We start from the raw sequence: 26,315 nt of genomic DNA on the forward strand, positions 1-26,315 counted from the left end.
ATTCTGCATCCAATCCTAAGTGTGTAAACATTCGTAATTTTGGTTTATAAAACTGTGAAATGTTATTATCATAGTAATAACTGAAATTAAAAGAAAAAATTGAATTTAATTAGTCAACCTCAACCCCTTACTTGGAAACTTGTGCATTCTTTATGCATTGATTCGAGGGGAGATTATATAAGGAATTAATATATTATATTCAATCCAAAATTTAATATAATTAAATTGTGATTAATTTTCTTTGTATATTATTCTTTTCTATCTAATATGAAAGTTTTAATTTAAACTTGAATTTCTAATAACAAATTTTGACATGCTGTTGTGAGAGTAACAAATAATATGTTGCATTATATATCTACAAGGTTAATGAATGATTAATAGAAAAGACTAACTAATAAAATTAATTTTAAAAAACTATTTATTGTTTTTCTAATTTCAAAATCTCGAAACTTTTGGGTAAAATAAAAGTTTATTAATTTCATCTATGCTCACTTATACATAAGATGTGTCACTAAATTCTGAACAAATAAAAAAATTAGGACGGATTGATATATATATATATATATATATATATATATATATATATATATATATATATATATATAATACCGACAATGGAAGAGAAAGAAAAATGCGTAAAAGTTCAATCTAAGAGGATCGATTCCCCTCCTGTAATAAATTTAGGTCATCAACTAACTGTTCTTGAACCACAATAATGTTATTCCGCTTGAAGTTTGAACCACCAACCTTTATCCAACTAATTGGACTTTTATTCACATTTTACGGAAAGGACTCTTGGGAATCAGAATAAGGCTACGTTTGTAGTTCTTTCTTTCTGCACCCCGTCAAATTTCTCTTTGCATCCCATCATTGTGGATTTTATTTTCTAGAACACACTAAATCAATTATAGAAACATTTTTTCAGAAGACATTCTTTTCTGGAAGACATTAACCCACTTCTACTCCAGATAAAAATTTTCTGAAGCTTTGATGAATGGAGTGCAGGAAGAAACAGCCTTCTTGTTATCTTCCACCTGCCATTTTAGATAGTTTACTTAAGAGATCTAGCCTGGGTACCATACACTCTATGTCTGTCTCTATTATTCATACTTAAACCAAAAAAATGGAAAGCTCTTCCAACTTGTTGAAAATTACTTAGTTTCTGTCATGAAGATATCAATATACAAGCAAAATTTCTCTGTTGATCTGACAAACTAAAAAAAGTGTTCTGACAGGGTACTCGTGGTTTTAAGAAAAATACCCTTTCTATAAAACATAAATTATTGTGTTGCTAATAGAATAATTTTTTTTTTTACAATACAAAACAAAGAAATATTCTTATACTTGGTATCTTTTTCTATAAATTGCTTGTTTGATGACAAATATATCGGTGATCACGTGATGGATAAAAAAAATAATAATAAGTCAAAAATGGAGGAAACTCTTATGTAGCAAATTATCGATGACCTTCCCTTTAGTTTTCATAAATTAGTTCGGCATAATTTGTATTCATGGAATACAGAATTTTGTTATATTGACAAGTACCTAAAATATAAATGAGCAAGAAAATATTTTCTTAGTAATATTTAACATGAAATAACTGGTATAATTACTTAAACTAGGAATTGTGTCAATATAATTTATTACGTTTTAAAGAATATAAATGCAATTAACCATTCAAAATATCAACGATCAGTGGATTTGTGGCCCAACCAAACACAAGGCGCAAAGACAATCATATCTAGCTTTGAATTAATATATAATAACATCTAGGAAAGAAACTATAAAAGAATGACAGCGTGAAATGCAAAGCACGAATCATCATCAATTTATCATCATACATGTATTTTCCTCCTTCCTTCTTGTTCTTGGACAATAACGCTGTCTCCTCAACCACAGCAAGCTGACTTTTGTGCAACTTCCCCAGCCGTTGCCTGATCCTGTTGGTTGATTTTAATTCCTGCTGGCTGCAATGAAAATATAGCGACACATTCAACATGATGGAGAAAAATATATCAATATAAATATATTTTTCCTTGAATTCAAGGAATAACATATTCAAGTACCTCTGCCTTAGAGTCAGTGTCAGCAAGCCTTTGTTTTATATCCTTTGCAATCGAGAAGAAAACTTCCTCCACGTTTAGATTTGTCTTTGCACTCTGGAATAGAATTTTTTTTTTCAGTAGGTGATAGTAACAAAAGCTAAGGAAGTTTCCACATTTTAATGTATGCAACACTTACTGTTTCAAAGAATTTGATTCCATACTCATCGGCCAGTGCTTGTCCCTTGGAGGTAGGCACAGCCTAGAAATAAAAGCAGACATGTATGAATCCAAAAATCTAATATTTGACAAATATTAGAGTGGACAGGAAGATGTTACTCATACTAATGGCGTCAATAAGAAGTCGATCTCTTATGCGCTCAACCTCAAACAAAAATGTTTTATTCACTATTGGTCTTAGACGCGGTTCCTCTCACACCATGAAACATGTTTGTTAAAACTTTTGGATTCGCGAACAGATGATCAGATGAGCAGACACCAGCTTAAAATAAAAGCGGTTTCAAAAGCAAATGGTTAAATATGCAAAGATGATTGGCGTGTGGGTTAAATCTCAAACAAACATGCTGCATTATAGAACCAACTCTTGCATAGTAGTGAGAAAAATGTATATTTTAAGACAAGGATAGGTCATTTCTTTAGTTCCGTTGAGTTGGATCTGATCAAAATAGGTGCATGTGCATCGAAGTTCCTAAATAACTGAAAGAGAAAGGTCCCAGATGTTTGCGTACCCTTTTGCTTTCATCCATGTCGGCTTTGTTCCCCACAAGTATCTTGTTAACATTGTCTGAGGCATGCTGCTCAATGTTACGAATCCAATTCCTGATATCTGAAATTGGTATAAGCTGGGTCATATTCCATGAGAATGAGAAACCCTTTGAAGAGAAAAAGACACCAAATTTTAAACCAAAAAACAGGAGGAAACTTACTGTTAAACGAAGATTCATCTGTAACGTCATACACTAGCAATATGCCCATAGCACCACGATAGTAAGCTGAAAAAATAGGAAATTCAACAAAGGGTTGGCACATTATAAACTACTTGACAGATACTCAAGCTGGCATAAACAATGGAAATCAAGGATAAACGAAATCTAGAGTTACAGCAATGAAACAGTACCCATTGAAATGGATGTGGAATTTAACACATCCGACAGAAAAGCTGGAAGGGTACCCCAGAATCACATATTCACATTAATCACTGATACTCACAGGGACACCTTCCTAAAAACTATTTTACTGGTATGTTTTACATGGTTGCCAATCGAGAAACTGGAATCCAAACAGCAAGAAAAGACTGTTTTATTTTACGACTTGGGCATGAGATAAATCTGCCTATTTATGGTTTTGTAGCCAATCCCAGGCTCGGTCATGGAAGACGGTCGAGTTAGATCACTCACAACAGAGTTTTGCTCATGCTAGGTCATTTCCCAGATCTAATGCATTGCGTGGCTGAAGTCATCCAGATTGAAATGAACAAAGACTCTCACATTTTTCTAGACAGATGCGGTAGAGAAACTGGTTCAAAAGTGCTTGATATGGTTTGCTACCAGCATTGTTACTATTATTTCGACAAATAAGTCTACAGAGATGGTGGACACCATGACTTGAAGTTTGACTAACATCAAAATGCATACGAGAAATCAATCAAATGTGTTGGAGAAGAAGCTGCGTGAGTTATATGCTACAGGATTTAAACTGTCAAAAGGTTTTAGGTCTAAAAGATAAGAAATCGGTGGTGGGATCCAAACAAACAAAAGTATACGCTTTAAAGCCTTACGCGAGTGCAATAACTTTGAAAAGTGGAAAAGGTATCAAAACTATACAAATCTGGAAAGAGAAGCTGTGAATGAAGCACGATCTAAAGCTTTTGAAGTGATTCATGAAGATTTTAGGACAAAATATGGAGAACATAAGACCTATAAGCTTGTCAAAAATAAAGGAAAACAAGAGATTTGTATCGTGAGATGTATCAAGGATGAAAAGGAGAAAGTTTAATCATAGATCAGAATATCAAAAAGAGGGGAGAGAATTAGCTTTTCAATGATAGAATCACCTCATAATAAAGGACTAAAAATCCAAAAGGAGAGACATAATTTGGCTTATTATCAAATTCTTATGATTGGAAAGACAAAAATGTTTCTTAAGAAGATGAATAGTGGTAAAGTTGTTGACTAGAGGATAGGCCCTATTATGTTAGAAAGTGTGTACGAGAACAACATTTAAGTCATTGGGTTATTTAATGAATGAGAGTGTAAGGTATACGAAAATGAAACATGAGTGGAGGAAGCACTTTGATTCCTATACTTAAGAACGGGATATATATTTTAAGAGTTGTATTACCCAAAATTTACTTAAATATAAAACTTTTTACTCATACTATGAAATTACGAAAGAAGGTGATCAGGCATAGACAAATTAATAAAAGAGACTATGGAAATTTACAACTTAAGACTAAATATCTTTTTATGAGAGTTGATGGAAAGATATTGAAGCAAAGGAAAAACTTACGTATGACTTTTATAAACTTGGAAAAAGTTTACCGTTGATCAAGAGAAGTGTTGTGATAGAGTTTAGAAAAGGAAGACGTTTGCATGACTTATATCCAAACTATACGAGACATCTATAATGAGGTGACACTAAGGACTTCCCTACAGGGTAAGATTACACACAGGTTGAGCCTTAAATCCTTTAGTTATATGATTGTTTCTTTGATATTCTTACCAAGAAGACAAAGTTTTGATTGAGAAATTAAGGAAAACAGTACTTTAAACGTGAGCTTTTGTTACAAGCTTTTGACACGCTGCATTTATTTAAGTAGGCACAAGATAGAGTATATATGCATAATGATTTTAGTAAGATATGGAGAATATGACTTCGAAGTAAAAGAGAGATGTAATACCAGAGGTATCTATGTTTAAATATCTAGGATCAGTACATCAACATGATTACGAAATTAATGAAGATGTCGCCCACAAGATATAAGCGGTATGATCAATTGGAGAAAAAGATTGAGGGTTATTATTTATAGCAAAGTATCTACCGACCTCAGACAAGTTTTACAGATTCCGTATAATTTATGGATAGTTTATGTTAAACTTCAAAAGGAGAACAAGAAAAAAATGTGAGAGTATCAAAATGAGAATGTTAAGATGGATGTGTAGTATGTCAATAAAGGATAATATGAAATGATTGCACCGGTCAAGGAAAAGATGGCACAAAATTGGTTAAGGTGATTTAAACATTCGTAGAAGCACCAATAAAGTGAGTAGATTCCATGTTTATAGTTTGTGGAAAGGAAGAGAGGGAGACCAAGAAGGACACTGGAGAAAATTGTTAAGGGAGATCTCATGGTAAATAATATATCTGAACATTTGGCCTTTAAGCATATTGAATGGTGTCGCGTGGATCCATGTAACTAACTTCAATTAGTGGAATAAGACTTTTGTGTTATTAGGCATGTGATATTTTGGGCTAAATTGTTGGTTTAAGAATTATCTTAGAATTTGAACTTGAACTTCCCATTATAGCCAGTCCCATCCTTTTTGGGATTTGGCTTTAAACAAATGAGGAGGGGAGAAAAACAACAATTGAAATTATAATAAAATGCGTGCCCATGTATAACAGAATAACAACAGTAGTAGTTGTTAAAATCTTAACTATTGATTTTTTTAATCGTCAGTATAAAAACAATCTAACTCCTAAACTGCACTATCCTTAAAATGGTTGGGGTTCTTTACTTTTCAATGACACTAGTACCTATAATCTATAAGGATCATAAATCTTACCGGTTGTAATTGTCCGGAACCGCTCCTGACCAGCAGTATCCCAAATTTGGAGCTTGATCCGTTTTCCATCCTGCTCAATGGTTCTTATCTTAAAATCAATGCTGCATCGGGAGGGTAGACCTAGTGATGTTAAGGAAACTTCTGGCACACAAGATTCTGCAATTTTAGTCCGAAATTGTGAAAACTCACCCTATGGTTGTGATGAAACTAGTTGTGAAAGAACCATCCGAGAATCGTAGAAGAAGGCAACTCTTTCCCACACCTGAAACCAATAACAGAAAAGGGTTCGTGAGAAAAAAAAATTAAGGAATTTGTACACAGTGCACCTCTCTTGGAATTTCTATGGCCACAGTATTTTTCATTTATTTTTGCAATTACTTTTATTCTATTCATTCATTCTCTGACAAACTAAACAGGGAGGGTGGAAGGATCTATATCTATTGCATATATAACGCAGAAAGCAATCAAGGCACAGGAAAAAAGTTCGTGTGAAACGCTGACTGAAGTCATATCGCTTCGTTCATGAGGAGCAAGCAGATTAAAAGTGTGCACAAAAACAAAGCTCAAAAGCAACTTCCGATACCACGCTTTCGGTCTGTTCTTTTTATTCCACTAAATAACCACTCAAAAAAAGAAAAAAATCTCTCAAGAAGCTGCGAAAAAAAAAAGGCTACTATGCTGTAGAATAACCCAAACACGCGTCCAAATTTAGTACATGTTGCAATGAAACAAATAATTAACAAGGTACAGAGAGGCCTGACTACATACAATAATAAAGAGAATTTGTTCAACAAATGCATACCACGATCAGACGAAATTTGCAATTCAACATCGTGAACGTACAGCAGTAACAGAAACAATGATTCAAACACTCGCACAAGCTAGATCACGAAAAGATTCAATCTCTAAAATTAAATACACTATCATGAAAATCAAATTGAACAAATCCAGATAAAAAAAAAAGGTTACACAGAGAATCACCTCATTTGTTCGCAGAGAATTGCAACGTTATTTATGTTTTCTCATTACCAAAAGAAACACCGAAAAATATCGAGAAATAATAAAGAGAAAAAACGAAAAACAAGAGGCGAGAGGGTGAGCAACCTACCACTATCGCCGATCAAGAGAAGCTTTATGAGATAATCGTAGTCCGCACGAGCCCTTGCCGGTGGAGCCGCCATCAACTTCGATCGATGAATCTCTCACGATTTCAAAACTATAGTTCGTATTCCCAAGTATCTGCATTCAATCCCAAAATAAAATTGAAGAAAAATGAAAAAATAATGAGAGATAAAAAATGAAAATGAAATGCATGGAGAGAGAGAAAGAGTACCAGATCCGAAATGGAAAGGAAAATGGGAGGGAGAGGGATCTCCAAAGTTCAACGGAAGGACCGCGGAGATTTTTAGAGAGAGAAAGAAAGAAGAAGAGCGATGTTTAATTTTGTTGTTTTTATTTTATAACAAAAAGTTTCGGAATTTTTTATTGACCAGAACACAGGGATTAGGATACAACCTTCAACTTCGGAGCCTTCCCCGACTATAGTGGCACCCAATTTTTTATTGTAATTTTTTTTTTATTATGTATAACAAATACATAATTCACAACTATTATATATAAGTTGAATCAAATATTTTAATTAACTTCAAATGGCCCACCATGGCTTAGTTATAAAAAATAACATTTTTAACATGAATTATTTTATTGAGTACATTTCATTACTCATTGAATAAATAAATAACTAAATACACTTAAAAAAGAAGGCCCGGTGAGAACAGCTGCAAGATTCTGAAGACAAAAAAGCCAACTACAAAGGTTTGTATTTTGTAATTTTCAAATAGCATGAAATTTAATTTATATTCCAAATTTGTCCAATTAAAAAATGTTAAAGATGTTGGGTATAGGTGGCGTTAAATGACTTGCTTTGTTCTGTGCCTTAGCATTGCCAGCTACTCTTAGAATATCTATGTTAACCGTTAATTAACTGTCAACAGCTTTATATTAATTTCTTATTAAAAAACCAAAGCCAAATATAAATAAACAATATATGTTTTATAGTTTTTTTATTTAATCTCAAAGCACGAACTTTTTTAATTAATTTTTATGCTACAGATATGAAGACCAAGAAAGCACAGGTCATATGAAAATTGACATTCTCTAATTTCTTATCCTCAATTAAAATGTATTATGATGCATAAAAATAATCTCATATATATTATCTAGTTGTCAAGCTTGTTTTATAAGTATCTTTCTTAAAGATAAAGTAATAACAAGAAAAAATACTCGTAATAATGCCGTTAAATTTGAGTCTTTTTTATTTTTCAAAGCATCGAAACTTTTATGAATAAAAAAATTGCAAGATTCAAATTAATATCAAAATATGCAATATTTTAAACACCTTAATTGTAAATATCATTGAGAGTTAAATATTTTTTTTATCTCATTAAAAATTAGTCTAACTCAATCTTTTAATGTTAGACAAGTATGAGTGAATTTAATTATTTTAATTAAAATTTATTAAATTTATTTGATATTTTTAACGTGTTTCATTATGATATTTGACTTTATTTATATTATTTGACATATTTTCGTTTCAATATTAGTTGAGAAATATATTTAAAACGTCAAATAAACTCAGCAAAATTTGGTTTAAATGTTTAAATTTACACATTTATAAGAATAAGAGACTAACTTAATTTAATTTTTTTAAAATAAACTAATTTTAAATTTTACTAAAAAAACAAAAAATTAAAAAGATATTTAATCTTATCAACAATTGTTGTGCATAATCGAACACAAAAGAAGTATAACTAGCAGATATGGTTTGAACAAATGTTTACATGAATAATTATAGGAGAGGAAGAGAAGTTAAATGAGTTTTTTCTTAAAGTTATTTTATTAAAGAATATTCATGCACGTTCTTTAAACAAAATTAAATCATGCATAATTTTAGTTTTTACTTAAAAAAAAAAACTCATTATTTTTTTTTGTCTTAAATAATGTTTTTTTTTTCTGAAAATAAAAAACCTTGGAAATGGATCTGAATATGTCCATGCAAAATGATATTTCCAGCAACGAAAGTGAAATCTAACGCTAAATTTAAGTTATATATACTGTTATAAAGATTGGTTCACTCTGACCGTATCAATAATGTCTGACAGACATTTAAAATAACAATGACCATGTCAAGTTTAATACCATTTTTTGTCAATTGCATTTTAAGAAAACAGAGTTTTACTGGGTCAAGTTTTTCAAGACATGAGATTTGAAAATATCTTCTGGAACTCTGACAAATTATGCTATCACTAAAATATTAATAGTGTTATTATAGTTTAAAATAAAATAAATTTGAAAGGGTAGTTAACATAAGTCATATTTTGATTATTTTGATTTTGTTCCTAGAAGTTACACAAGAGAGCTAACAATGAAATGAATTTAAATTGTTTTTAGTTTCTACTCTAAATTATATGAATCTGTGTTGAAATTTTATGAAAGTAATGAAAATTAATTAATTAAAAAAAAATGGATGCGAACGAATTGTCACGATACTCAGTCTTAGAATTAAATATTTGGAATAATAACATGGATGAAACGTATTTCATCACTTCTAATCAAATTAAATTTCATGTAGACATTATGACTTATTACAGAGATCAATTTAATAAAAACTGAGAACAATTAAACTATTTATTACTTAAACTAAGATAATTTGTAGAACAAAATTTAAGTTGACATTTTGCAATGATGGAATAAATTAAAACCATTTTTATACTTAAAAAAGAATTAAATCGATAGATTTCATTCGTATATATATTAACATTACTCCAATTTTGCATGAAAATAACTGTTATAAATATAATAATCAAAAATGTTATACTATTTAAGTATTTGTCATCATTGATCATGTTAGTCTTAATATGTTTTGACTTTTTATTGATTCCGTTTATATATAAATAATGTGGTACATGTAAATATTGATATTTCATGAGTTACACCTGATTATGCTGTGTAGATATGTCAAATTTAACTATTGTGTAAGGATTAAATGATATAATTGTATTCAATATCTCAAGAGCAATTTTTTATTTCATGGTCTAACATGGGTTATCTGTTTTTTCTTTTTCGTTATTATTAAAATAACTCCCACATGATGGTATTTTAGATATTTATTATACTATTAGTTTTGCTAACTAAGTTTAAATTTTATTTTCTAATTTTGCAGTTGATTATTTTAGTAAATGGAAATATAAATGAGTTGAATTAGGACACATTTCATTATTTTTCTTGGTTGACTCTTATTTCAAATATAAAATATAGATTTTATTTATTTATTTCATTTTAAATTAAACTTTTAGTTAACTAGTTTTAAGAAGTCGATCCAATATTAAAATTGATTTAAAGTGTACATAGTAAAGGCATTTAAATATGTGAGAACATTTCATCTTTAAATTGATTGACATCTTTCAAAAAATTTACTCCAAATTTGATAACTAATTTTATTACCTTTTTATTAAACAATACAATTTATATTTTACATTTTAATTAAATATTTTATTGTTAAAAGCTGCTGTAATATAACTTATTTTTTTAAATGATAATGTAAAAAAATAGTTATTGGCTCGTGTAAGTATTCATTCTTTTTTGTTCACCTTTTATAATTCTAATTTTATCTTTTAAAATATAGTTATTTGTTAAATTTTTAAAAACTAACATTATTCCAATTAATATGTTTAGCTTTAATTGTATTGTATTCATAATATTAATGCATCATTTGAATTCCAAAGATATTTAAAAGCTATACATAACAATGATGGTTATTTTTTATTATTCACTCTTTATTATTCTTTATTTCTTTTATTTTTTTATAGACTAACAATGATGATTAATTTTCCATCATAATTATCAGGATGATGGATAATTAAGAGAGTAATAGAAACTGAATTTACTCCAGAATTTTTTTAAAATAATTTAAAACATAACACAAGTTTATGTAGAGCAATCAATTAATTATTGAAGAAATCACTCGTATATGCAAGGAGAAAATATTTAATAATTCTCTTATAAAAAATTATTAATTTAATTTAATTTTAAATATTTTTAATTAAGTTTGTTTTAATTATATGAATATTATAAATTAATTCTATAATTATTATAAAAATATGAGCTACATTTTTTTTTTCATTGAAAACATGTTAAGAGTGCGATGATCAGCATAATTTATGATCACAAGAAGCACAATCTCAAAGTTATCAGAAAATATATAAATTGATTTCGTTCTATAATCAATAAAACTAAATAAAAATACTCAATATTTTATATTAATCATAATAGTATTGTCTTGTTAACTATCACAATATTATTTGTATGTGAAATACAAAATTTCACTTCACATGATAAATAATATGATAACATTCACTTAACTCATAGTCAGATAATTAAAAAATAATAACAATAATGATTTAATTTAAAAATATAATTTTTTTAATTACTAATTAACATAAGAATTTAATTGAAAGACAGAAATCATGATTTGAAACCCAATTATATATTCTTTCAGAATTAATGAAGTAGTAAATATAACATAACATGGAGATGTGTAGAATACAAACATGGATGCGATGAACATTGAAATCCATAAGAAAGAATAGATGTGGTAGAGAATGGGGAGAAAACTCTTTGTATCGAGTTAGGGTTTTTCTTTCCTCCCTCTCTTTAACCAAATCCAGGCCCAAATCCTCACCATTGCTTCATTTCGTTTTTTCAGGATTATCTTTTTACGCTACACAGGAACAGCTGAAGAAGTTGTTCGCTCCGTTCGGAGAAGTTGCCAGTGGTGTGTTTTGCTTTGTTTGTGTTTGTGTTCTGCATTTTCTCTGTTTCCAATTTTGCTCCCTTTACCATTTTGCTCACCCCCCTTGTTCAATTGTGTTATTCAGTTAATCTCGTGGTCGATCCTAAAACTAAAAGGACCAAAGGGTATGGGTTTGTCTCCTACAACACTCAAATTGAAGCGGAAAAGGCTCTGAAAGCCATGAATGGCAGGGTAATTTTATCTCATCTGTATCCACTTTAATACGATGTTTGCTTACCAGTCACCATATTTGTATACTTGGATTGACTACATTTCTGGTGCAAGTGACTACGCACTGAAGGTGTTTATTAAAATGCCTGATTGATTGCTGATTGGAAATATTAAAGATAGTGTTTCCATGAACTAGTTGTCTAGCTGTCTCAGTGTCCTTGTTGGCTTTTGTTGGTCAATGTAAACATTATTGTACTCCACATAAAGTTGTATTGAATGCCTTTTGACTACATTTATGTTTTAGGTAGGCTTGATGATTTTTTTTTTCTTGAAAGAAAAGAAAAAACTCGAGGCGGCTACTTGATTTGTTTCGCTAACTACTCCCATCCTTGTTATGACTTCCATTGAACACCCCTTGATTGTTTGAAAAATTATTAATTCCTGCTTTGAGTGTTTTTTGATACATGAGGAAAGTAATATTGTCTTCGACTTAATAATCTTCCTCAAGCTGTGGTAGAGTGAAACCACGAAGGGGAATGGAAGGAATTATGTTTTCTTTTCTGAGAATAAATATAATGTATTTCAACTCCTGTTAAATCTATATTTTTTATTTTTTGCCGATAAAAAAAAAAAGTCATGTTAAATCATTGGGGTTAGGAAAGTGTGTCCATGCAGAAAATTATAATACAAATGCACTAGAGTATATTCATTGTGTATCTATCTTCTTCTGATCAACAGTCTGATCATTATTATTTAAAAAGAAAAATTGGAAGAAAGTTCTATAGTTATAATTCTCCTTGTCTGTTATTCATTCAGTAACATGAATTTTGCCAGTTATTGTTAGAGAGCATTCTCTTTCTCACACAATGAGGATCAAAGGAATGTGGACACACGTAATAATATCACATTAAGCTGAATGAGTTTTAACTGTCCAATCTCTTGATTGACTCATTTTATGATGCTTAAGTTTTCCTATAATTAAGATACATCCATCAAGTTTTGGAATGCGTCTAAAAAGTTCCTCCTCTCGTGATGTTAATTTCAGTTTTTTAACTGATCTTTCAACAGTTACGTACTAATTTTGCTCTCTTTCAGCATTAATGAGATTGAAATACTGATAATTTTATGTATCATGGTTATAATTCTAACTTGTATATTGTGTTTATAGTTTACACACTCTACTACTGTGCATGGAAAACTATGTTGTGTCTTCTTGTTGGAAATGTCCTGGGCATGTCAAATTTTTATTATAAATCCAATTGCTCCAGCATACATCCGTGGCTTACTGTAATTTGATAATTAATTGTCATGTTTGCACATGCACATCAAGATTGTATCATTTTTTGTTATCCAGATGGGTGAGAATTTCATGGATAGGACATGGAAATTCTTAAGCATGAACACATTTAGCCGTCTTGTTATATCTTTGATTTCTTTTTAGTTATCTCGCTTTCTTGATCTCATCACTGTACCCACTAATAAATGAATTTGTCATTCAAATGGATCTGACAATCAATTCATACTGCATTATGGATTTTTTTTTCTTTACTTCGCTATGTTATTCTCGTTTCCTGCGTGGCGCAGATTGTTGATGGAAGGCTGCTTTTGGTTGAACCTGCCGGCGAGAAATGAGCTGGGAAGACCCTGCCTCGTACACAGTGATCCATTCGTCCATGAACTAATATTTTGTGTTTTCATCGTACCTAGAGTAAAACTTGATAAATAGCCAAGGGTCCTCGTTTTTTTTTTATGTTCAGGGCTCCTCGGTTTCTTATTCTTTGATCTTCAAACAATGAACAGCATACATTGTGAGAAACACCAGTTACAAGTTTTGAGACATTGTGATATAAAAAAAGATTAGCACAACTGGATTTTGTGTTGTTTTCAAATTTAAAATTTGAAGGTAATGTCTAATTAGAAATATAAATAAACTCACTTGTAGTTCAGACATTAAATTCAATTTTTAAATTTGAAAACAATACAAGTTTTATTCCGTGTATTCTGATCTATTAAAAAATTCACTGTGTTTTTTATTATCTTTTTAATGTGTCAATTTGATCCTTTTCATCTCAAGCATAATAATGATCACTAAAAAAAAAACTTTTATGTGTAAGGAAACAACATTATGTGCATCTCAATAATAGGTGCAAAAATCAACCTTCATTCTCACTAAATTTGCAACTCATTTTTTTCAAACACTTCAAACTACAAAATGTCAATTGCCAACTCACAGTCCAAGCTTTTCATTAACAAATAGGCAAAACACGTGCACGTCAAAACTAACAGCTTTTCATTCAACTCACTAATACCCATACATTTTCTACTTCTCCTCAAATGCTTTCAGAATTATAGAACCATCACCTTAGACAGATCGAACAACATTAACATGAAAACTGCGATTATCCCTGATACAAAAAACAACCTAAAACTTCAAACATTTTCTATAATGTTTTAATGAATTTTAGAAGTTAACAATCATATTCCTTTTGTCTATTAATGAACGTGTCTCTTTCATCTTCAGTTTATAAAAGTCAATAAAAAATATATACTTAATGTCTTCGTCTTCCTTCAAAATGAGAAATGTATACATACATAATTAGGCTACAAATTTTAACGTTTGTAACATAAAATTCATAACTAAGGTAACTTACCATAAAATTTCTATAACCCCCAAAACCTCCGTCCGAGATTGTTGGCTATTCCTCAACTCTTCATCGTGCTTCACAGCCAAAAAAACACTTTTATTTTAGTTTATTCAAAAACTTATATGAGTATATTATTCAAATTCATAATATAGTGAATTTCTCATGATTTTTCCCATCCTGATATAGTCAAACTTCAATTCTATTTTTTTTAATCATTTTTTATTTTCATTATTTTTTGTGGTTTTATGTATTGATTTTTTTTTTCTTTTTAATTTTCTCTCTTAATGTATCTTACCTTAAATCATTAATATTCTCAAGAATTTGGAATTCAAGTCTAATCGAATGTTCCAAATGAAACTCATCTCAACTCCATAAATATAATTAGGTTGGACAAATCTATATAAAACATATGTTGTACTTTAGTCAAACGAGGGACATATCACATAATTTAAAAAGAAAAAAAAAGTTGTTGTAATATACCCACTTTCTTTTATATATAAACTTTCTATACTTTTTATGTTAATATTCAATTAAAACATCACCAGATTATTATTATTACTACAGTTATTACCTTTTTATTATTATTATTAGAGCAATTATTCGATTGTAACATAATATTATTATTATTTTTGTGTTTATTGTATTGTAGTATACACTGAACATTTAATACAACTCAATTGTTTATCACTCTATTATTACTATCAAATTATTATATTTCATCACATGAAATCGTGTTCTTCAAATGAAACCTAAAATCTCACTTCAATAATTTGTACAATAAATGTTCACATTAAAAGATCAATTATTGAATTTTAATTTGTAATTCTAATTATGAACCTTTAGGTCGAAATAATATATATATATATATATATATATATATATATATATATATATATATATATATATTACCTCCCATTCATAAGATTTTATGTGATTTAAAATTGTCCCATCATATAACTTTTCTAAAAAGCATTAATATCAAAGGCCCACATTATAATTATAAAGATAACATTACATTTTTAACTATAAAGAAACTTTTTAGAAGCATGTAGGCATCCAACTTAATTATATTTTATAAGAATAATGATATTTTAATTCATTATTTTTATTAATTTTTAATCTATTATTTTTATCACTCTTAGATCATCACATCATATCATTAAAAAAAATTAAAATAAATGATTTAAGAATAATAAAAGTAGTGGGTAAAAAAAATGGGTTAAAATATCATTTTCTATTTTATAAACCAATGAAACGACAGGAAATAAAAACAAAAAATCAAAGTAATCATGATTAATCATTTGAGCGATCGATTTACAAAAGAAAGCTTCACCATTTTAAAAGCAAACCAAGGTCCAATACAAAGTAGTAGCTTTTTTCATGATAGTTTTTTTTTTCCTGTATTTTAATAAATTCTTCCTCCACTCCATAAAAGAAAAATCATTTTTTGTCCTTCTTCAAATTATGTGATTTAAAAGTAAAAAATGAATTTAGAATTGTATAATTTAAAAACAAAAAATAACTTTTAAAAAATCGAAAAGTTTAAAAAATTTAGTTTCTGAATTGAAAAGTCATTTAATTTTTGAATTATATAATTAAAAAAATTATTTTTTTAAAAGAAAGAAAAAACTCTTAAACTGTACAATAAGAAATATTATACTTTACTTTCGAAAACAATTGTCTGATTGCACAATCTTCAAAGGATAAAAATGTAATTTCGGTATAATAGGAGTGTAAGGAAAATATACGGAAGTTCAGGACGAAATTGCCTTTCTTGGTAAAGAAAGTTTTTTGAAAATTTGAAAAAGCCCATAAATATGTTTTTCATTCCTAAGCCCCAATTTGGCAATTTCACTCTTTTATATAATAAACAATAAACGTTACTAAAATTTACCCCAAATCCATCGGTGTGGCTTGTTTAACGCAACATTTTCTGTTTGAAAATTAGTTTAAAATTTTTCATTAGATACTATACTTTAATATTTAACAAATTTTATGCTCAATTTTTATAAATACAAAAAACTGTTTTTTTAATGATTGTATTATCCGTAAAAATAAATTGTCAAATATTATTTTTAGCGTAAAAAAACATTTTTCTTTTCATTAAACTCCTTTGTCGTGCCGTGCCACGATGATCTTCACGGCCTGCAATTCAAGTTAGTTTCAGGCCAACTTATCATCAAACCATTAAACCAACCACAAATAATCAATCAAAAACAGATAAAGTTTTTTTTTTTTCTTTTTCTATTCTCACGACGCTTTCAAACTATTTCACACGCTAAGTTTAAAAAACAGTATTCAGAAAGGCATTTTCGTCATTAGACATGAACTTACGCAACGTGCGTCCACATCACCTTCTATTGTAGTCAAAGTCAAACGTTAGTTTAGTGCCACTCAGTAACTGACAAAAACAAAAAAACTTTGAGTGTTTCTTCTCTAAAATCCAAACCTATTTTCAGCGAAGACTTGTTCCAGACTTTTCCTGTCACTTCTCCATGATCATGTCTCTTCTTTGCTTCCATTCCCTTTTCCGGCAAGTGGTGTCCACGCTACCGTCGCGGCGGTTACTCAACGCCGTTACGTGGACACTTCTCTTAATCGTTACCGTGACGGTGGCATCGGTGGCTCCTGGGGTGGCTTTTCTGTTGGCGATATCTCCACCTTCGTCGTTCTCATCCAAACAACCTTGTAACGGTGTCGGTGGTGAGTTTGTGAGAATTCCTTTGGATTTTCCCACAGAGATTGTGTGTTTGCCCCAACATGCGGTTATGAGCAGGTCCAACCTAGATTTCTTCTTGCCAACGTTGTTCGCTGCTTTGGTTGTCGGTGCTTCAACTTGCCTCCTTCGTTCAGTGGCCTGCGCCTGATCAAGATAGCTATTTTCATGTACTCTTATCCCTGAATTCGTTTGCATGTTGTGGTTGATCAATTGGGGTTGTTCATATGCATTTACTAGAATTTTAGCCTATATGTTTTTCTTTCTCATGTTACATATATAGAGAATGACTAGAATAACTGCACTTCTAGATTGTGAAAGAAGTTCTTTCAATACAGAGTGAGATGGTGGTTTCCTTCACAATTCTCTCTTCATTTTTGTTTTTATTGGAGTTTCCTTTTCATTTAGTACTTGAATATGAATGTAGGGTAGGGAAATGTATGACAGAAACAACCAAATTACAGAGTCTGCATGACTAAGTTTATATATTTTTCCATTTTCCTTTCCTGTTGTTAAGTTAATGGTAGGGGGTGAAGATGCATCACATATTCCGTTTCTAGGATGAAGAGGGGATTTATGGCTGCTGCTACTTGGGGTACCCATTACATGTTCATGCCAAGTAGATTTTGACTAATATTTGTTTAGATTGAATATGGAGAGTGAAGAAGGGAGGAAAAGAACATAAAGAAAAAGTGAGTAAAAATGACGGAAAAATAAGAATGTTTAGATTAGAAATAAAAAGAATAAGATAAGTTTATTTATTGTTTTAATTAATATTAATTGTAATTATGATACTGTTTATCTTTGGTAATAAAAAATGATAAACATATTATTATAATTGTAAAAAAATATAAATAATTTTTACAATTTTATTATAGATATTTTTTCCGGTAACTTTTTTTTTATTATGAATAGTTATTTTAATTTAAAAATTAGTTAAACATAAAAAAAAAAAAATCACTCAAAGGATAAAATTATAAAATGAAAATTGAGATGAGGTGAGATGAAATGATGATGATATATAATATAACTATGATGAAATAAATATTAATACTAAAAAATATAATATAATTAATATATAATATAAATACGACTTAATTAAATTTGAAGTCCCTCAAAAATCGATATATTTTTAATTTAAATTTTATTAAATTTGTTTGTTTAATTGAGTATCCGATCTTATACTTTTCAAATAGAGTTTTATGAGATTATAATATAATATATATTCATATTTGTTGGAAAAATTTATTTACATTATTTTCGTAAAATGTATGAACGAATATTACTGAAATATTTTTTTATAATAATTTAGAGATAAAAAAACCTATTTAATCTGTATAATCCTTTTAAAATGTAAAATAGTTTTTTTTTTTTAATTACCAAACCTCATTTGCTTTAGATGAACACGAATGTGTATTTTTTCTTTTCCAATTTTTTCTCTTTAAAAACTTCAATCTTTTGTCACAACTTTCTTACTCAAAACTCCATTTTCTTCGTGATTAGAAGTTTGGAATGAGTTCATCGTGGAAAACTCTTAAATTCTAATCGAACAAAATCTTCATTTGGATAAGTCAAAAATTTTGTTCTCCTTCAATATCTAATCTGTTTTTTGGTTTGCAAATGATCTTTATTAGGTTGTATGTGCTTTTAAAGTCATATTTTTTATGGTTTGGGGCGTTGGGTGTCACTTTTAGACAGTTGGATGTACTCAAATCAATGGGTTTTAGGGAGTTGTAGCATCGGACCCACTATATTTTTTTGGTCTTCGTCATCTTGGGAAAAATGAAATTTTTGTTTGGTTAACGGTTAGATTGAGTTGAAATTTTGACAACAGGTCTTAGACATATGAATTGTTACTTTGACCGATGTGTTTTTTAATTAGAGTTTTATAGTTAGAAAAGTTAGTCTTTTATGTTTATCCTATTTTAGGTTTGTCATTTTTGTGAAAAAAAAAATTATTTGTGGTTTTGGAGGTAAATCCATTAACGTTTTTTTATTTGTGAAAAACATATATGGTTGTTTATAAAATTGTTGATGGATTCATTGATGAACATGTTACGTGCATGTGTATAATATATGAAATTGTGATGATGATGATGATGGACGTGTTAATAGATATGAGCATGTGTGGAGATATATGATGATTGTAATTGATCACAATCGTGATATTACTTAGTGTGGATGAATACAAATACGAGTGATTGTTTGGTATTTGAAATTTGGTATGGAATCATCTTTGTGGATGAAAGTATGAGTTTGGCGTAATTCCGTAAATATTGTAGGGATATTCCATGGTAGCGGTCCGTTAGTTTATGCATTGATGAAAGGAATCAATACATGAGGTTTATCCTGGTACTCTAATACCCATTAAAGTATCATGTATAGTATAATGGGTTATGTGGTGAGAGAGATAAGAGATTCTGTCATTAAAAACGATCTCATGGTTCTTGTGATAGTTTAATGAACTAGCCTTGTGTGTGGTGTGGTAAAACTCATTGGTGATGACTTTGCAAAGCATTGAAGGCCAACAACGTGCAAAAACCACTAAGAATCACACATCAATGCCTATATATGGATAGTTAAGTCTATAGACTCTATAATTATATGTTTGATCTTTTCCCATGAATGTTTGAAATACACGAGTTTTTGATGAAATCAATTTAATTGTTATATACATATTAATTTTATAAACTAGCTTAGCCTCTCTTATTTATGCTCATGTTTCTTGTTTTTTTTTTTTTTTGCAATGATTACCTTGACCAATGTGAGTAGATGAGAAACTAGGTGTGAGTTTACATCAGGAGGAATATGTTGATTGTGGGAGCCATGTTTAACTTCTATCTTTTGAAAGTAGTTATAATCATGTGGTCAACTTTTAGTTCAAAGTAGGTTGATGTAAAATATGTTATATGCTGGTATATTTATTTTGGATGACTATAATAACATAGTTATGTAAGTGCCTTTAACTGCTTATGGATTAACAACTATGTGAAGTTTTATTTAGTAGTATTGCACTATTAAACAAGATGTTACATAATCCATGTATAAACACATATTAAAGTTATAATGTACGAACTTTGAAATAATATGAAATATATAATATAAATTTAAATAAAATAAATCTACAAGTATTAAATGTTTTTTTATTTAATTGTCATATTGTTTATTGTATGGTTAATTGTAAAAGATATTTCTTATTTACTTATTTTAGAGTTAAACCCCTCTTTTATGAGTTTTTTTATTTCTTTCAATGAACTTTTATATTTATTTTTTATATTTAGGAGATGTTATACAAGAGTTGAATAACATAACAAATTGGTGATCATGGAGTTGATTGTTTAAAATTCAATCCAAATCAATAAAATAGATTGAATTTATAATTCGTATTTATTTTAACTATACTAAATTGCTTTTTTTGTTTCAATTTAATTTAATTTGGTAAAGACTATGTTAATTCCACTTGGTCAATTAAATTAAATTCGATGTGGGGCAACCTAATAAACCTGATGTAAGATCAATTCTACCTAACTTGACATGGTTCCGATCCAATATCAATCCAATGTAACTTGACTTGGCTTTATTGGACTCAATTTGATTTGGGACTTGACCTAACTTTATCTTGATCATACTCTACTTGACCTTGATTCGAATGATTAAATTTAACTTGAATCTAGACCGATTCGACTCAATTTGCCTTGAGTTTGGATTGACTCGCTACTACTTGAGCTTGAACTGACTCAATTTGACATTAGTATGGGCTGACTCGGACATACTTTTGACTTTTGTCGTTTGACATGAACGTTGTCTTGGTTCGAGTTAGCTAACATTTGGTCGTGAGCAACTCAACCTAACTTTTTGCACAAACCACACCTCTTAGTGAGAAATATTGTGTACGAATTAAGAGTTGAAAAAAAAATTGAATCAGTATTCAACATGGTGAGATGTTATACTAATCAATTTAGAAACAAATTATTTCCGTAGCCAAAATTTTGATAGTTAATGTTAGTGATCAATTTAGAGATCAATCTACCATAGGAACTAATTAAGAAAAGATTTAGTTACCAATAATTTATAGTTTATAAATTGATATACAAATTGATTATTATAATAACTAATGATTTTTTATCACTATTTTTAGATTTTTTCGTAGTAAGTCTAATATTAAAAAAGATATTATGTTACATAAATATACTCAATTATCACATGTTACAATAATATAATCAATTGTCACAAGATATTATTTGTATTTTTTACATATATTAAATAATCAAGTATCGTATCAAATGATATTATCTCCAAATATCTTAGTTATATAATAAAATATAATAATAAATTCCTACATTATAAAATATTATTATAAATATCTAAAATAAATAACAGAATCTATACTTAATTATTAATAAATATTTTAAAAATATTCCATAATATATTTGGGGGTAACAAATTATTATTTTTTAAGATAAACTTAACGTTATGATAACAAACCATCTTATCCCAATTAAAAATAAAGAATAATTAAACAAAACATGTTTTTTTAATTTGAGTAACATATATTAAGTTAATTTTAAATTGTAAATATAATGATTAATATTTTTAAATGTGTATATGTTTTAATAAAAAGCACACACATTTACACAATTTAAGTAAAATATTGAAATTAATTTGGTCCACTATATTGAAATATGAATCCGAAGGAAATTACTTGAAAATTCAATCTTTTATTATTTAACCATTTCGATCAATTTTTCATAAATACATACTTGATAATATTGTTTTCCGAAATTACTCAAACACTCTTAAAAATTTACAAAATTGCATATAAAGAAATACGAGAAGATAACTAAAAGCATATAAGTTGTTACGGTACAAGTTGAGAGGCTAAAAAAATTTAAAATTTTGTCAAAAAATAGTAAAAAAAAAGAAGAAGATAAAATTACGTGTATGCACATATCTTAATTATCCCACCCCATAATTCCAAATTCAATGTTTATCCTTTAAACAAGTAGAATAACACAGATATGACTATTTATTTAAAAGAAAATCTATTGCTATTGATTTTGTTAAAATATAAAAATAAAAAATTGTATTTCTTTTGTGAATATTTTTTTTTATAAGACGAGTTAGTTTTTATTTGTTAGATTACGCGTAGTCGCTGGCCCAGCAGTGTTTTTTACCACCCTCGTCTCTGTTTCTTCCCCTTCTTCGACGAAACCCTAGTCTTCTCACCTCGCCCTCTTATCCTCAAAACCTACTTAAATCCCAAATCTTTGAATCTAATTTCCTCTTCTCTCAGATCCAATACCCGATTCTGTTCCTCGCCTTTCTCTCACAATCAAACATGTCTGCGGCTCTGGATATGACGCTCGACGATATTATCAAGAACAACAAGAAGTCAGCCTCCGCCAACTCCAGGGGCCGAGGCCGAGCTTCGGGACCCGGACCCGCTCGTCGTCTCCCCAACCGGGCCGCAAATCGTGCCGCGCCGTACGCCACCGCTAAGGTATACGTTTTCATCCGATTAGGTTTTCTGTTTCGAAGATTCCTTTTCCGATCGTAGATTCGCGCTGTGCCCTAATTCGTCTCACCGTTACGGATCGCCTTGTGTAGGCGCCGGAGTCTGCGTGGCAGCACGATATGTACGCCGATCAGCCAGCCGCCACGGCTTTTGCAGGTCAAGGTGGTCGGGCGTCTTCCATCGAAACAGGGACGAAGCTTTACATATCTAATCTGGATTATGGCGTCTCCAATGACGATATTAAGGTAAGATCTCTACTGAGTTGGTACTTGGCTACTTGCGTGTTTCATATTTCCCCAATTTGGTTTGTTTTAGGGTTGCTTGTATTATTTAACCTTCCGAGAAAATTAATTTCGATGGAAGACTCTCGATCTCCTCGACTCCAAAAATGACTGATACATAACCTTGTATATCGATTGTCAAAGTATACACATCTGTTTGGGTTTAGTAGTCGGGGTTTAATTATTATTTTTGACCTTATATTTGTCTGTATTTTACTCTTTTGTGTCTGTATTTGCATGTAATTTTGCCAGTTGTCTTCTGTTTTTGTTAACTTTGGCCACAATACTGCAATTATATTATCCGGAGATGCAGCAACCCGGCCAAATCTCATTAAATCGAAAGCAGCTTGTCTGTTGACTAAAACAATTTTTACAAATAGGACCAGTTTAATAGTGAAGTGTTAAACCAATTAATTTCACATATTTAGTGTCTTCGTCTTCCTTTACTTTTGTGAATTATGCTTTGTTATGCTGTGTGTGTAAAACATTTTAGTTGTTACATGGCATTTTCATGTGCGAGGTTGTTAATGTTGTATTTTGTTGTACTTGTAGGAGTTATTTCTTGAAGTTGGTGACCTGAAGCGGCATACTGTTCACTACGACAGGAGTGGAAGATCCAAGGTATCTTATTCGACACAACTTCCAACCTGTGATCAATTCACTGCGTCCTTCTGTAGGTTATAAAAGTTGTTTTTCATATAGGGTACAGCGGAAGTAGTCTTCTCTCGACGTGCTGATGCTGTAGCTGCAGTGAAGAGGTATCACAATGTTCAGCTAGACGGGAAACCAATGAAGGTAGAGATTGTGGGGACAAATATCGCCACACATGCTGCAGCGCCCACTGTTAATGGGACTTTTGGAAATTCTGGTGGTCCTCCCAGAAGGTATTGATAAATTTGTGTGCATACTCTACTTATATGACTTTTTTTGGTCTAAACGCTGAACAATCCTGCTCTGCATTTTTTTAAGCTGATTGTCTGTATCATGTATTTGACTTTTCAACAGTGTACAAGGGAGAAATGGGCCACTAGGAAGGCCACGTGGTGCGCCTAGAGGGCGAGGTGGCAGTCGGAGGGGTGGTCGAGGACGTGGTAGAGGTCGTGATGAAAAGGTATCTGCGGAAGACCTTGATGCTGAGTTGGAGAAGTATCATGCTGAGGCTATGCAATTGAACTGAAAGAACCACTGATATTCTGTTTTATTGATATTACATTTGCGGTTGTCAAGGGCATGTCAGTGGAACACCGCCCAATTATGTATCTTTATCGAAGTCATGCTTTTACGGAAAGGGAAAGGATAACTTAGAGTGAAAACTTTTACAGTTGATATATGTAGTTTGGGATTCTGTTATCAAATATTTATTTTCCTTGGGTATGACTATGAAATGTGGCTGAAGAAACAGAACTCAGCTTGTATTATTCACTCTCTGGCTCCTTTCATTGGATTTAATCATTTCTTTATTCGACAAGTGAGTATGGAAGTGGGAATCCTGATCTCATCTATGCATACACACAGCACAAAGAAAGCATTGGCTGGAATGTAGGAGGCTGCAGAATTCACCCATTGTGTTGCTTTGTGCTTTGGTTAAAATTGCAATGGAATCTTCAAATAAGGTAGATTCCCTGCCCTAATTCCCTCTCCTTCAGCCTTCCCCTGAAAGAAAATTGATCATTTAATTTGTTATGTAGTGTTATAATTGTGTCATTTGATTTTGGTCTTGTTTGATTAAACTTCTGTTCAAGTACTTATCGAAGAAAAAATAGGCAAAGGAAATAAAGTTTCTTTAATAAGCTAAATGTGACTTGAGCATAAGTTTTTTTACAATAACTTATGTATAAGTGAAAAAATCTATTTTTGGAAGAGCTAGAATGTGAGTTTTTTATATTAGCTTACGAAATTGCTAATTTTAACATGTAGGAGTTTATTTATTTACTTATTTATTTTATTCTTCAATTTGTTGTGGAGATGTTTATCCAAATAGAATCTTAATTTAATGCAATCTTAAGATTTTCTTATCTGTTGTTTTAGGGGAGTAATTTTTCTCTTCTCAACTATTTTGGTAATTTTGGCATATTAGCTAGTGAGATGGAATCTATCATCTTTTCTTCACTGGTTGAGTTCACTGGCCAAGCTAAGAACATATCGACAGATGAAAGGCCTCCGGGATAAGGATGCTGAAGTAGTATTTTTGGTATGCTCACTCTGGTTGCATTCAGATTAAGTTGTCCCTGTTGTGAATTGTTTTCTTTTGGCCAATTCTGTGATGTGCAATTTTCGGAATTGGTTGAAGTTAAAGTGTTATTCTTTCTTACAATCCGCATTTTCTCCTAGTGGAACTGAATGGTAACTAGGGAAAGAGGAACTCGGAAGTGCTTACTTTATTGGTGGTGCTAATCTGAATAGCTTTTGCAGTTACAGTCGAACTTAATTGTCATTATAGAGCCTGTTGCATATATACCACCTTACCCTGGCGATTGTAGGGGATGCTAAAGTATGCTTTACAGAGCCTATTTCTCCTCTGTACTGGAGGTTTTTTAATCAGCCAATATGATTGCAAAATATTGTGTTCAATTATAGATGTTCTTACGCAAATAACATAGTTCAGTATAAATGTCGGTTACTAAGGTGATTTTTACAGCAAAACATCCACTGGTGCCCCAAATGCTCAAGTTAGAAGTCGTGGAGTCCTAGTTTTTGAACTCGTTTATTTTTCTGTAGCTGTTAGTTTATATGCATTAGAATACATATCTCTATTACGGCTAGTCATGCAGGTCCAAGTTTGAGTTTTGTTATGTAAATATAACATTTCAATATTATTTGCCTCCATTTTAATTTCATAATTAACATGAGCACCATTTCCTCTAAATATTTTCATTAAATGGTATATGGCGGATTCTTGTACAGAATTATTCAACCTTTCTTTTGATACCTTTGTTTGACTTTAAAAAATGTTCTGGTAAGATACGTTTTTGCTTATTCGACAGTTGTCTTTAAATTTGGGAATTTATTCTTTGTTTAAAATGTCAGTAGAAAACTTTTTTTAATACTCATCAATTTTCGGGAAGCTTACAAGTTCAAAATATCCGTCGTTAAATTGTTCTGGAAATGTAGTCATCGACAGTCAACAGAAAAATAGATAAAAAAGACATGCCTTTTCTTTCTTCCGTTAGACAGACTTGTGGTAGTAGGGTTTGGATATATCACAGTTGATCCATCGGTTATATTTTTGCCCCGCAACATACGTAAAAGTTAGAAGATTTTTTATGCATTTCATGAAAAACAAAAACG

At 30.3% G+C, this 26,315-nt stretch overlaps 4 protein-coding genes across 4 annotated transcripts; 3 read left to right on the top strand and 1 right to left on the bottom strand.

Annotated features, from left to right (window-relative positions):
- Positions 1 to 1,625: 1,625 nt before the first annotated feature.
- On the bottom strand, positions 1,626 to 7,348 carry LOC114182949 (ras-related protein RABE1c). Its single transcript, XM_028069762.2, has 9 exons — positions 7,182 to 7,348; positions 6,957 to 7,087; positions 6,038 to 6,110; positions 5,849 to 5,949; positions 2,990 to 3,055; positions 2,792 to 2,889; positions 2,242 to 2,304; positions 2,067 to 2,159; positions 1,626 to 1,967 (listed from the first exon to the last, which is right to left on the bottom strand). The coding sequence occupies exons 2-9, from the start codon at positions 7,027 to 7,029 to the stop codon at positions 1,890 to 1,892; spliced, it is 645 nt and encodes a 214-aa protein (XP_027925563.1). The 5' UTR covers positions 7,030 to 7,087; positions 7,182 to 7,348; the 3' UTR covers positions 1,626 to 1,889.
- A 4,050-nt stretch (positions 7,349 to 11,398) lies between these two features.
- LOC114184015 (uncharacterized) lies at positions 11,399 to 13,736 on the top strand. Its single transcript, XM_028071240.2, has 4 exons — positions 11,399 to 11,533; positions 11,613 to 11,681; positions 11,785 to 11,891; positions 13,455 to 13,736. Exons 1-4 carry the CDS (start codon positions 11,509 to 11,511, stop codon positions 13,500 to 13,502), a joined length of 249 nt encoding a protein of 82 aa, XP_027927041.1. The 5' UTR covers positions 11,399 to 11,508; the 3' UTR covers positions 13,503 to 13,736.
- Positions 13,737 to 16,955: 3,219 nt separating this feature from the next.
- Positions 16,956 to 17,689, top strand: LOC114186202 (uncharacterized). Its single transcript, XM_028074244.2, has one exon. The coding sequence runs from the start codon at positions 17,011 to 17,013 to the stop codon at positions 17,380 to 17,382; it is 372 nt and encodes a 123-aa protein (XP_027930045.2). The 5' UTR covers positions 16,956 to 17,010; the 3' UTR covers positions 17,383 to 17,689.
- Positions 17,690 to 22,384: 4,695 nt separating this feature from the next.
- Positions 22,385 to 24,495, top strand: LOC114184878 (RNA-binding (RRM/RBD/RNP motifs) family protein). The gene is made up of 5 exons (XM_028072255.2): positions 22,385 to 22,731; positions 22,839 to 22,991; positions 23,580 to 23,648; positions 23,730 to 23,911; positions 24,033 to 24,495. Exons 1-5 carry the CDS (start codon positions 22,570 to 22,572, stop codon positions 24,202 to 24,204), a joined length of 738 nt encoding a protein of 245 aa, XP_027928056.1. The 5' UTR covers positions 22,385 to 22,569; the 3' UTR covers positions 24,205 to 24,495.
- Positions 24,496 to 26,315: the final 1,820 nt, after the last annotated feature.

This window comes from Vigna unguiculata, chromosome 5 (assembly GCF_037176805.1).
Source record: "Vigna unguiculata cultivar grain cowpea cultivar isolate G323 ecotype 2 chromosome 5, ASM3717680v1, whole genome shotgun sequence".
Lineage (NCBI taxonomy): Eukaryota > Viridiplantae > Streptophyta > Magnoliopsida > Fabales > Fabaceae > Vigna > Vigna unguiculata.